The sequence below is a fragment of the Microcaecilia unicolor genome, chromosome 2 (genome assembly GCF_901765095.1).
Source record: "Microcaecilia unicolor chromosome 2, aMicUni1.1, whole genome shotgun sequence".
NCBI classification, from domain to species: domain Eukaryota; kingdom Metazoa; phylum Chordata; class Amphibia; order Gymnophiona; family Siphonopidae; genus Microcaecilia; species Microcaecilia unicolor.
In genome coordinates this window covers 90,319,388-90,333,273 of record NC_044032.1, presented here as the reverse complement: position 1 = coordinate 90,333,273, position 13,886 = coordinate 90,319,388, and the positions used below count along the sequence as shown (strand labels likewise).

Here is a 13,886-nt window from a genome sequence, read left to right as displayed (position 1 = left end):
GGGGGGGGGGGGGAGGATGTTTCGAGGTGATGCGCCAGGGAGGGACATTGCACACGGGGGGGGGGGGGGGGGGGGGGGGAACAGCGGTGATCCACTCCAGGTGGCAGCCGACCAAGGAACACCACTGACTGGAGATGCTTAAATAACTGACATATCACTACACCTCTTGTCAATCGTGGCATGAGAAGGTTCCATACATTTTACTTGATTAAAAATATAAAAGTTAACTGGAGATAAACACATCAAATAACATTTTAAAATTTCAAAGGCTTTTTTATTTCTTCTTATTTAAAGGATACTTCATGTAATAGGTTTCTGCTATTAAACAAATGTTGAATTTTGCGTTCTGTATGTTTCCTTCTAACTGATTTCTTGGTTTCTGTAAAAGGGATAAGGCAGCTTTGTTTGACTCCAGCAACCTACTGCTGTGTGTATCTCCTTTCAATGGACCTCTTAAACATCTGTTCACAGTGTTATTTAAATTCACTTCCTGTCCAAACACAACAAGTCAAACATGTACTTTCAAGATGAAGATGTCCTGTGGGATGGCTGATGCTTAAGTGCTAATCTCTTCTGAAAAGAACCTGATCAGAAACACTTTCCCAGGCCAACATGGCCACTATTCTATATTCCTTAAGAGTCAGTTTTCTAGGGTTAGAAAAGAATATCAGAAAAGAAATGAAAAAATACACATGCCAATGAGATAATGTGAAAAATCTGTGGCAAATGATGAACAAAGAAGTGAGGTTAACTCACGGAGGATGTCCAGAAGTCTTTATTGTAAACAGCATAAACTCGATATTATGCTATTTACAATAAAGACTTCTGGACATCCTCCTCGAGTTAACCTCACTTTTTTGTTCATTGTTCACGTGAGGTTTCTCCCCTTTTTCTTATTTAAAAATCTGTGGAATACATTTATCAGATGTATCAGTTATCATTTTCTCACCAATTCTGACTTTTTTTTTTTAAGTACTGCATTGGGAAAAAATCACTAACATAGGGCCTAATATACAGAAAATGCTGAGCCCCTAAATTTATGCTCCTAAATTTGTTTCCTAAGGAGCCCTTTTACTAAATCTTAGCGTGCACTAACAAACATTAGCGTGTGCTAAATGCCATATGGCCAATAGGTATAAAATACGATGTGCAGCGTTTAGTGCACACTAATGTCTGCTAGAGTGTGCTTGTGACGGAGATTATAGGATGTGGCCACTTCCCTTTAAGGACACTTCCTCACAGAATCAGAACTAAGGAGATTTAACTGACAGGAGATGGCGGGAGCGTGCTTAGCCCATTATCTGGGCTGAAGCCAGTAGGTGGAGCTTACCGCCATATAGGGTAACCCAAAACAATAGCAAACACTTTTTAGAAATAACAGGCTGCCTGCACATGGACCATCTGTAAAAGGTCTAAAGCTATTCCAGTTGTATATGCTAAGAAATAAGTCCCAGCTGTTTCTAGACAGCTTCCTTGGACAAAACCTACCTACTTCTACTTAAAAACAATCCCAATGCTATTCCTCTAGCAGCTATTGCTCTTCAATCACATTACTTCCTGAGAGCTCCTGAAATCTAAAAGACAAATCCAGATCTGACCGTGTACTGCTGACCAAATTGTGAGATGTGTGCTTACAGCAGGCCTTTCCTCACCCCCACCCCACCTCCTAGGAAGAAAGCAAGCTCTGCAGGGGCATTAGGTGCACTACCTCCCAACAGCTGTCATAGACCGATAACGAGGTTCAGTCAGCCCGAAATAAGAAGGCATGAAAAACTGCATGTTGGAATAGAGGGGAGAAAGAAAATGCCCCAGTGTGTCTCACTTCTCCTTCCATCAGCAGCCCTACAAATACCGGAAAGGGTAGTGTTAACCATATGACCAGGTTCCCCCAGACAAGTCCTCCTTTTGAGGGCACTGTCAGGCAACTGGATGGTTTTCTGCATTTTGACTGATTGTCCAGTTTCTAGGCCCAAAGCAACGAATGTGCAGTCACAGACACTCATGTAGGTGCCATATTAGTGAGATTATAGTCACCTGATCTACAGGCGCATGCATGTGGCTGAATTGGCGTGTAGCATGCAGAAACTCCTCCATCCTTCCTTGTGCGCTGCATGCAGCCCAGGCCAGCAGCCACAGTCAAAGACCCAGGACGACTCTCGAGGTCGGACTTGTGTAGTAAATCCAAATTTGCCCTGGAGCCTCAGAGCTGCAGCTCTTACATTGTTGCTGGTTTTACTTATAGTGAGATGACACAGGGAGTACTGCCACACACATGTATCTACTGTTCTAAGGTAAGTTCTGTTTGTATCAGCCTGCCTGTTTGACACTGCTGCCTGGATGTCTCACCGCTATCTGAAACTAAACATGACCAAGACTGAGCTTCTTATCTTTCTCCCTAAACCAACCTCTCCTCTTCCCCCATTCTCTATTCCTGTGGATAACACTCTCATCCTCTCTGTCTCATCAGCTCGTAACCTTGGGGTCATCTTCGACTCTTCTCCCCTTACTCTGCACATATTCAGCAGACTGCTAAAACCTGTCATTTCTTTATAATATCACCAAAATTCACCCTTTCCTTTCTGAGCACACTACCAGAACTCTTAGCCACACTCTTACCTCTCGCTTAGACTATTGCAACTTGCTTCTCACAGGTCTCCCACTAAGACATCTCTCTCTTCCCTTCAATCTGTTCAAAATTCTGCTGCAAGACTTATATTCCGCCAGTGTTGCTATGCTCGTATTAGCCCTCTCCGCAAGTCACTTCATTGGCTCCCTATCTGTTTCTGCATACAGTTCAAACTCCTCTTAATGACTTACAAGTGCGTTCACTCTGCAGCTCCTCAGTACCACTCTTACCTCTCCCTATACTCCTCCCCAGGAACTCCGTTCACTGGGTAAATCTTATCTGCACCCTTCTCCTCCACTGCTAACTCCAGACTCCATTCTTTTTATCTTACTGACCCATATGCCTGGAACAGACTTTCTGAGCCGGTACGTCAAGCTCCATCTCTGGCCATCTTCCATTGCCGTTGCCTCCAAGGAGGTTTAATTGAGTTTATCAAGATGGCGGCTGCATGGGGGAGATTGCTTCAGACTTGTCACAAGATGCCATCCCCTATCTATTAAACATCCTTTCAATGCAAAGTAACCCTAGCACTGCCTATACTTCAATGTCAGGAGCAAACACCACACATTTAAATCTCTCTCATGGACCTGAGCGATGACTCGTTTCACAGCCCTGTGTCTCACCTTGCTGGTCATCGGTCCAAAACATCTTTAATACTACTTCAAATGTTCTTACTAATTTTAATATTTAAACATACTTATCTATCGGAGAGACATTTGAGAGGACCTCTCGCTGAAGCAGCCCACGGCGAAACATGGTGCATGTCGGTTGCAGATCTCCTCATTAAAGTGTGCTTAAATATTAAAATTAGAAAGAACAACTTAAGTAGTATTAAAGACTTTTTGGACTGATGACAAGTGAAACATGATGCATGACGGTTGCAAATCCCCTCCTCAAAGGTAAGTATTAAAGGTAAATATTAAAATTAGTAAGAACAATTTAAGTAGTATTAAAGATTTTTTGACTGATAGCGAGCAAGGTGAGAGACAGGACTGTGACCCTGTTTGAAACAAGTCACTGCTGAGGTCTGTGAGAGAGATTTGTGTGTGTGGTGTTTGTTCCCAACATTAAAGTATAGGCAGTGCTGGGGTTACTTTCCAGCTTATAATTGAAAAAGAAAAACGCCTATATTGCGACCCAAATCGGGAGATAGAGGTTTATCTCACAAAAACGAATAAAGCGGTATAATCGAAAGCCGAATTTGGACGTTTTCAACTGCACTCCGTCGTGGATGCGGACAAAGTTGATGGGGGCGTGTCAAAGGCGTGGTGAAGGCGGAACTGGGGCGTGGTTATCGGGCGATCAGAGATGGGCGCCTTTCGCCGATAATGGAAGAAAAATATGCGTTTTTAGCGAGAATTTAGGGCACTTTTCCTGGACCCTGTTTTTCCACGAATAAGGCCCCTAAAAGTGCCCTAAAAGACCAGATGACCACTGGAGGGAATCGGGGATGACCTCCCCTGACTCCCCCAGTGGTCACAAACCCCTCCCACCACAAAATATGCCGTTTCACAACTTTTTATTTTCACCCTCAAATGTCATACCCACCTCCCTGGCAGCACTATGCAGGTCACTGGAGCAGTTATTAGGGGGTGCAGTGGACTTCAGGCAAGGTGGACCCAGGCCCATCCCCCCCCCCCCACCTGTTACACTTGTGCTGGTAAATGGGAGCCCTCCAAACCGCCCCCCAAACCCACTGTACCCACATGTAGGTGCCCCCCTTCACCCCCTTAGGGCTATAGTAATGGTGTAGACTTGTGGGCGGTGGGTTTTGAGGGGGATTTGGGGGGCTCAACACCCAAGGGAAGGGTGCTATGCACCTGGGAGCTCTTTTACCTTTTTTTTTGTTTTTGTAAAAGTGCCCCCTAGGGTGCCCGGTTGGTGTCCTGGCATGTGAGGGGGACCAGTGCACTACGACTCCTGGCCCCTCCCACGAACAAATGCCTTGGATTTATTCGTTTTTGAGCTGGGCGCTTTCATTTTCCATTATCACTGAAAAACAAAAATGCCCAGCTCACAAATTGTTGAATAAAACATGGACGTCTATTTTTTTCGAAAATACGGTTCGGTCCGCCCCTTCACGGACCCGTTCTCGGAGATAAACGCCCATGGAGATAGACGTTTTTGTTCAATTATGCCCCTCTTTGCCTATCAGGCATATTTTCAAAAGAGAAGGGCGCCCATCTTTTGACACAAATCAGGAGATGGGCGTCCTTCTCATAGGGTCGCCCAAATCGGCATAATCGAAAGTCGATTTTGGGCATTCTCAACTGCTTTCCGTCGCAGGGACGACCAAAGTTCACTGTGGCGTGTCGGAAGCGTAGCGAAGACGAGACTAGGACGTGCCTAACACATGGGCGTCCTCGACCGATAATGGAAAAAAGAAAGGCATCCCTGACGAGCACTTGGGTGACTTTACTTGGTCCATTTTTTTGTCACGACCAAGCCACAAATAGGTGCCCGAACTGACCAGATGACCACCGGAGGGAATCGGGGATGACCTCCCCCTACTCCCCCAGTGGTCACTAACCCCCTCCCACCCTCAAAATAAACTTTTTAAATATTTTTGCCAGCCTCTATGCCAGCCTCAAATGTCATACCCAGCTCCATGACAGCAGTATGCAGGTCCCTGGAGCAGTTTTAGTGGGTGCAATGCACTTCAGGCAGGCGGACCCAGGCCCATCCCCCCCTACCTGTTACACTCAGGAAAACTTGGGTGCCCCTTTCGATTATGCCCCTCCACGTGAAACCCCCGCTATCAAAAACTGTTGAAAAGAATTAAACCTCCTTGGTGAGAACCACCTTAAAACTACGTCTTACCCACCGGGGGGGGGGGGGGGGGGGGGGGGAGACACAGGAGTGGTGGAGCCAGGAAGGAATGGTCTGGGAAGAATAAAAGCTCAGGGCACAGCTAGGTTAAGGAGGATCAGGCTGGTGAATATTGTTGAGTAGAGACCTTAGTGCATGCTGTGGCCTGCGGAAGCAGGAATTTGGGAGGACTTTGCTGCCTAGGACTAGTTTACATTTTTCTCCCTTGCCTGTTACACTAACAGGACCTCTCATACCTAGCACTTTTGACAAACTATTGTTTATGTTCCCCTGAACCCAATCTGAGGCTCCATTTTGTCCAGGCTCTGGGCCCACCCTTGTTCACATTACCACAGCGCTAAGCTTTAATAAAAGGGCTCCTAAATTTGTGCCTTATTTTCAACCAAACTTAGGATAACAACTTTTGGGCTGGAAATTCATCTTAATTTAGGAGCTTATAACTTATTCTCGTAAATTTAGGACTGACATTCTTTTGCCTAGATTTATGAGCCTAGTACTGAAAATCAGTGCTTAACTCACATTTTTCCACTGCTCTAAATCTGCCCCTGAGACTACCAACTTTTTATGCTTCTGAATTTAGTTTAGTCAAATTTTGACTAAAAAGTTATGTACTATGCACTAAGCACTAGTAAAATTTCAGAGAGGCCAATTTATGAGCATATCTTTCAAAAGGGCTCTTTTGCTAAAACTTACAGCACGCTAATGGACATTAATGAATACTACATGCTACGCATATTATTTTATACCTGTAGGCCACATGGCACTTAGTGTATGCTAATATCTGTTAGCGTGCACTGAGCGTTTGTAAAAGAGCCCCAAAGTTAGAAGCATAAATCATTTGAATTTCAGGCCCACAGTAAATGTAAATGACACAAAGGAAAGGAGGTCCAAGTCTTCCACAAACAAGCCAAAAGCAGCAAAGTACACAGGGGGTGGAAGAAAACCAAGTCCAAGTATCTTTGTATTTATTTCTTTGGTCACAGTGGTGGTTTTCATTTTTATTTTTACTACTTTTCTTTCTTCCAGTTATGAGACACTATTTTGTGATTTTAGCATTACCATCACCCGTTTTTATGATACATGCGAGTAACGTCTCTGCAATACGGGATTATTGTTTTTACAACACACATACCAACAAATTGACGTGTAAAGATTTTGCATCTGAACCTCTGAAAAATGAGGAGCAATGAGCAAAATCTTTACACGTCAATTTGTTGGTATGTACATTTATAATGTCATTTAAATGTGCCTGCGTCTTTCAATTTGAAGCTGGAATACAGTTCCCTTCCATCCCTATGTCGTCTGTAGTGTGATCTTATGTAGCCTATTTATATATATTTTTAATTTTCTATGAGTGTTATAGAAGTCTATTGCTCTTGCCATATATATGTATACACAATTGGATTTTTCCACACATATATTCTTATATTTTTACCTGTCATGTCTTATGATCCATGCTTTTGTTGTACATTCAATGTTTTATATTTATATAGTTTTCTTATATTATATATATACTTTTTCATTATGTTTTTACATTTTATGGTTACATTTTGCATTTTATGTTTTTAGACCCCTGAAGAAGGCTTTATAGCCGAAACACGGACCGTGTAGGGTCCCAATAAACTGTGATTTTGGTGTTCTTACCACCGTGGTTTCAGGACTGGTCTTTTGGACTTGGTTTTCTCCCACAGTAAATGACAGCAGATAAAGACTTGTATGATCCAAAAAGGCAGCCACAGTTGTACCTGCTACCCCATGAGATTACATCTCTCTATGCCCTGGTTAAAGCGTGAAGGTTTGCTTTTGATTCTATCTTCTTTCTATATAGGGATCCTCTGTGTTAATCCCATGTATTTTTGAAATCAGTCACAGTTTTTGTTGCTACAACCTCCACTGGAAGGGTATTCCAGCCATCTACCACCCTCTCCATACAAAAATATTTTCTAATACTACTCCTAAATGTATCAACATGCAACTTCAATTTGTGTCTCCTAGGTCTACCACTTCCCCATCTCTAAAAAGGGCTGCTGGAGAATCTGGACTACCACATTCTCCTCCTCCCCCCCCTTCCAACACACATACACACAGAGTCCAGTGTCTCTTCCTCTGCGACCAGCCCTGCCCACTTCTTCTCACTTTCTTTTCTTCTGAAGTTTTCAGTGCTGCCGCGCTAGCAGAAGCCTTACTCACAGGCTGCCTCCGGCATGCATTGGACCTTTCCCTCTGACCCATCCCACCCTTCCAAAAACAGGAAGTTGCATCAGAAGGGGCGGGACGGGTCAGAGGGAAAGGACCGGTGCAGAAGTTAATCTGACGCCCAAAGTTAGGAGCGAGATTCACACTTAAGCGCTATTTTATAAAGGGTACACTACCTTTACAGAATAGCACATAGTGCTGATTATTTTCCAGCACCTACCTTTGAGCACCATTTATAGAATTCAGCATCTCTTGCCCAGTTAAATCACTTTGAATGTTGGGCAGATAATTGCAGATTGCGTAGTTGTTGTAAATGATAGAAGCTGTTCTTAAAGGTTGATTGGATTTGGGGAATCAGAGTAAGTGCTGAATCTAATTGTTTTCCAAGGTTCCTGACTTGTGATTTGAGGGGGAGTTCATATTTCCTAAAAGAGATTTTTATGTCAGGTATATCCCCACTTGTGTTAGGGACCCATAGAAGCTCAGTTTTACTTGGGTTCAGGCAAAGTTTGCTGTTTTTAGCTCATTCTTGAATTGATGTTAGACAGGTAGTTAGTTTATTCAGGGCTGTGGGTAGGTCAGGTTCAATGAGTATAAGTAGCTGCACATCATCCACATAGATGTAGAACTATGTGTCATTGACCGAGCTTGGCTAGTAGCTTGAGGTAGAAATTGAATAGAACAGGTGACAGTATCGATCCTTGTGGTACCCCACAAGTCAGTGCTCATGGTGGTAATGAGGTCCTGCCAAACACGATGGACTGCTGCCTGTCTGATAGGATCTGAAGCAGGCAAGTACTGTTCCACTAATACCCCTTTCTGCCAGTCGTGTTAGCACATCGTGATCCACAGTGTCAAAAGCTGCTAAGAAACCTATCAGTACTAACACCGAGGCAAATCCCCTGTCTCAGTTTCTGTGAAGATCATCTAGTAGGGATACAAGGACTGTTTCTGTTCCATAACTGGGTCTGAATCCAGAGTGACATGGATCTAGCCAGTTTCTCTCTTCTAGTCAATCACTGAGTTGATCACAGACTGTTTTGTACTATAAGTTTCCCTAAAAATGGGATGTTGGACACCGGCTGGTAATTTTCAAGTTTGTCCTGGTCAAAGTTGTTCTTTTTTTAGAAGGATGCACCACCACTCTTTTTAATGCTTCTATGAGGCCCCTACTTGCCTGCTGCATTATTTTTGATGGGCAGGGGTCAAGGGAGCAGGTAGTTGGTCGAAGGTTTCTTAGGATGTCGTCAAGGCTCTCCTCTGTTATTGGGTTAAAAGAGTCCCTTATGTCTGTGTGAGGAAGGGGCGAGAGTTTGTGCGCTCTAGGTTAGCCGATTGGAGACTGGGTGGGATTGTCTGTAAATCCTGGTGGAGACTTTTAATTTGTTGGCAAAGTATGCAGCAAAATTACTGCAGTTCAGTGAAGTGATGGTGATGTCATGCAGACCCATACAAAAATAATAAATGTAGAACTGCAGTGATGCACGTCCCTGACATCACTCACCCTTTCTCATCCCACAACAATATTACTCACCTCTTCTGATATCCCTCTAGTATCACATGCCTCAACCTATCTAATTCTCTTCGCCATCTGCAGCCCCAAGCCTCATCTCCTATCTCCCTTCTCTGGGACCTACTCAGAGGTTTCTATGGTGGTCTACTAGCATATGGTGGGAGTGGTCCCCCTTTGCTCCTGGCAAAGACTAGGCCAGGATCCAAAATGCCACTGACATGTAGGGGGCATCCTTCCATAATTTTTAACATGTGGTAAAACCTTCGCTACAGGCTTAATGCAGCTTAGTATAAGGCCTCATAGTTGAAGTCATTTTGGTAAATGCAAAAGTATGAACAACAGTAAACAAAACCATAGCCTTAAAGCATCCAGATGTATGGCACATTCAACATTTTCAAAAGAACAGAAGTATAAGCCAAACTGAAGATCTTATTTATGCCACAATATAAAACAGCTTGTTTGGGATTCCTATGCAAATACCTTTCAGATATATTTAATTTTAATTTGGAGTTTTGGCATAGATAGAAAAAGCAAACATACTTTCATAGAATAAAATCACTTGTCAGAAAAAAAAATTAGGATAGTAGCAACTACAGGATTTATGGAACACAGATTGCATTTTTATTTTTTAGCATTTAGCAACTGAAGTAATTAAATGGGTTTGTGTTCTGCTGATTTATCTTCCTTTTAGATTAAATTTCCTCCTACAAATACGAGGTTTTACAAGAGACGAATGTACTCAACAGATTTGCTGAAAACCCAAATCTACATTTTTTTGGGTTCCTTTGCTTCTCATTACCTTGTCTAAAGAATACACATACACTTTCCCCTGTTCTTCTTTTTCTGTCCCCATATACATAGGAGCTCCAACAAGGAGAAGGTCAGTCAATGAATCATTATCGATGTCAATTGTTGTAATAACACTCCCAAAATACGACCCAATCTAGAAATGCAAAAAAAATATGAACATGCATCAAAAATCTTAAGGATGTTAAATATGTAGCTATCACTTTAAACAACCTGAAGGCAAAAGTCATTATGATTATAAAGGGAACACAAAAGATTAATTTTCCCTAACATTCTATAAATGGTGCTTTAAATTGTGTGTGTAAATTTGGGTGCATGCCCAATTTGGCCCTATCAATTATCGGTGCTAATTGGCATTAATTAAAATCGCAGACATGAAAAGGTCAAGGATGGATAAGGCACATTCCTATTATTTAGGCACGTTCTTTGGTGGATCCATACTAATTTAGGCATGGGGGATTTACACCCAAGTTTCGTTGGAGTAAATGGTCACACCTAAATGTAGTCGCAGTTTCTGGCACTTAGCACTATTCTGTAAACGACACCTAATGTCATTTATAGAATAGCACTTAGCGCTCGTTGGTTTTGGGCGCCATTTATAGAATTTAGTTTTTTATGTGTAGACTTAAGTGACACTTTTGCTAAGCTGCATTAGGTGCTAACGTGCACCTAATGCAGCAATAATGGCCTAAGGTGGGATGCACTAAAGTGGTCCGGATTAGTTTTGCCATCTGTGTGTGCTAATCACACATTCATTTTTTTTTGGGGGGGAGGGGGAGGAGGTGTATCAGGGGGAAAGAATGGGTTTGGATGCACTATTCAGCTTTCATGCTGACATTAGTGTGATCTAACTAAATCATGCAGACAAAACACAGGAGCCCTTAGCACCTCCTAAACAGGAGGTGGTATGTGTTCCCGCGTTAAAAAAAATAAATAAAAATTAAGGGCCTTGTGCTAATCCTCAAAAAACCCCCACAAATATCCTCATATCAACCATATAATTGCAAATTCATGTAAAACTGCATTCAGAATTCAGGCCCAGATGCACTAAACCTTAACGATCCTCTAACAACCCTTTAACGAGGAAATTTTGATCCGTTGCATGCATCAAAGGGCTTTTACCGAGGAAGCTAGCAGCTAACGAAAAAGGAATGCAGATGAGCAATTTGTGTACAAACCCCATTGAAACGAGATGCACTAACCTTTTCCGATTGCCTTTACGCAGGAAAAAGGCAGGAAATCTAACGAGAGGTCTGTACCTCTCGTTAGGACAGCTCTGTGCCAGGAAAAATCGTAAAGTGAAAAAACAAACAAACAGTGAGCCAATCCCAGCGCATTAGCAGAGCTAAAAGCGCTGTGATTGGTCAAAAGGACGTAGCATTACAAAGAGCTGTGTTTAAGCTTTAAAAAAATGTGTCATAAACCACATCAATGTAGTGTTAGCGTATCCAGAGCATGTTTGAGCCTTACCCAACAAAAATCCAAAAAAGAATCGGGAGGGGGCAAAGGCGCTCGTCAGGAGCGTCCTGTATGGCCGTCCTTGCCCCCCCCCCCCGCTTCCCCCTGCATTATAAATTAAAAAGCAAAACATACCGTTAGCAGCCCCGGCCCCCCTCCCTCACTACTCTGTCTCCCCTCAGCTCCGCCTCCCGACATCCTCCACCCTGTGCCCCGCCCCCTCTTGGGGTCGTCGCCGCCATTCCCCCCCTCCACCGGGCCCCCCTCCCTCTTACCGGGCCCGTGCAGTGCCTCTCTCCTCTGTCCGAAGGCGCTGCACGGGCAAGAAGAAAAGCTGATGCCTGTCTTTGCCCAGCTTCGGTCGCGCGTCTCTCTCCTCCTGGGCCTGCCCCCATCTGACGTCAGTAACTTACTAAGAGGGAGCGGGGCCCGGTGGAGGGGGGTAATGGCGGTGACGACCCCAAGAGGGGGCGGGGCACAGGGTGGATGATGTCGGGAGGCGGAGCTGAGGGGAGACAGACTAGTGAGGAAGGGAGGGGGGCCTGGGCTGCTAACGGTATGTTTTGCTTTTTAATTTATAATGCAGGGGGAAGCGGGGGGAAACGGCGACCTCGGACGGGGGGGGGGGGGGGGGGGGCAAGGACGGCCATGCAGGACGCTCCTGACGAGCATCTTTGCCTCCTCCCGACCCTTTTTTCATTTTTGTTTTGATTTGGGAGCCATGTGCTTGTGTTTTGACTGTTTGTGGCATGCGCAGAGCAGCTAACATAACGCTTGGCTGCTCTGCGCATGATTTAGGGGCCGATTACCGACGTGTATTACGATTCTTTGATACATTGTACTTTTCAATACCGATCCGAGCATGTGTGACTTGTTTTTTTGGTGCATTCTTCGTTTTTTTTAAATCGTTAGGGACTTTAACGATTTAGATTTTTTAACATTTGCTTGATGCATCTGCCTCTCAATCATCAAAAATTTGAGGAAAAAGCCTCAACAGGCTATGATTATCTAGGCACCAAGCCTTATATTTACAGGAGCACTTGCTGTCATCATAGGCAAACCCCAAATAATAACAAAGTGTCCAATCTTTCAAAATTAAAAGCAAAAACATATCTTATTGGAATGTTCAGTGTCTTCATACTGTCCACGGCCGACTATGGCCAATGTTTTGAGAGCTTTGTGAGGGTCCATGGTTAGTATAGCTGTCAAGACAACAAAATCCCAATTAACATCTTGAAAGAACCAGCAGCTTACCACATAACAGTATAATGAATTGCCTCACTCCACTACTGCTAGTATCCGATTCTTCTCTCCAACAGGGCAGAGTGAGGCAATTTATTATACTGTTATGTGGCAAGCTGCTGGTTCTTTCAAGATGTTAAATGGGATTTTGATGTATTGACAGCTGTATTAACCACGGACCCTGACAAAGCTCTCAAAACGTTAGCCATAATCGGCGGTGGAAAGTATGAAGATGCTGAACATCCCAATAAGATAAGATTTTGCATCTAATTTTGAAAGATTGTACACTTGTTGATTTAGGTGGTTTTTGCCTATGATGACAGCAAGTGCTCCTGTAAATATAAGGCGTAGTGCCTAGATAATCGGAGCCTGTTGAGGCTTTTAACTCCAATTTTTGATAACTGAATTGTGAATGCAGTTTTACACGAATTTGCAGATATATGGTTGATATGAGGATATTTGTGGTTTTTTTTGAGTGATTACATATTTTTATCCTCTTAAGCTTTGATTGTTTAGAAGATTCTAAGATTTTCATGTGCTAATGCTGACATTAGCACCCAGATATTCAACAAATGAGAAAAAGCTTATTTTACAGCTATGCTAAAAATGGGCTTAGTGTGCAGGGGAGTCCCACGTTAGGATATGCTTAGCCCATTTACTAGCGCTATCCTCTAGTTCTTAGGCGTCAAGATATATGGCACAGAGCAATAAGAGTGTGGAACAAATATGGTCTTTGATCAACCTGTAGCTGTAACTATGGAGCTATTTCCCTCCCCCTAGGCCCTTTTGTTGTCTTCTTAATTTTATGTTTCTTTAAATATTTATTATTAAGACGTTAAAACTTTGAAGACAATTGTTTTCTCCTTTTTCTTTGACTTCTGTTGTATTGACTTCGAAATTTTCAATAAACACTAGGGCCAATATCAGTAGACTTTTATAAATTTTTTATTTTTTTAAGGAATCATGCTATGCTTAATTTCATCTGTAGATTACCCACAAATACAAATATGTTCTTACCTGTTCTCCACTTAATGTCTGTTCTATTTTAATGTCTCTTTCTATCATTTTAAAAATGATAACTTGACCTGTATGATTATATCGAGGTTGACCAGCAATGTACAACACATCTCCGGGAACAGATGCAGAATTCACAGTGTAACCTGGTATCAATAAAATATTTGTTATGCATTGTAAAGTAGCTCACTAACATTCAAC

General features: G+C 43.0%; 1 protein-coding gene across 1 annotated transcript in view; it reads right to left on the bottom strand.

The window, feature by feature from the left end:
* Positions 1-13,886, bottom strand: part of ITGA1 (integrin subunit alpha 1) — a 409,880-nt gene that overhangs the window by 109,540 nt on the left and 286,454 nt on the right. Inside the window, 2 exon segments of the mRNA XM_030193116.1 lie at positions 9,964-10,107; positions 13,689-13,831. Coding sequence (XP_030048976.1) covers positions 9,964-10,107; positions 13,689-13,831 — 287 coding nt within the window.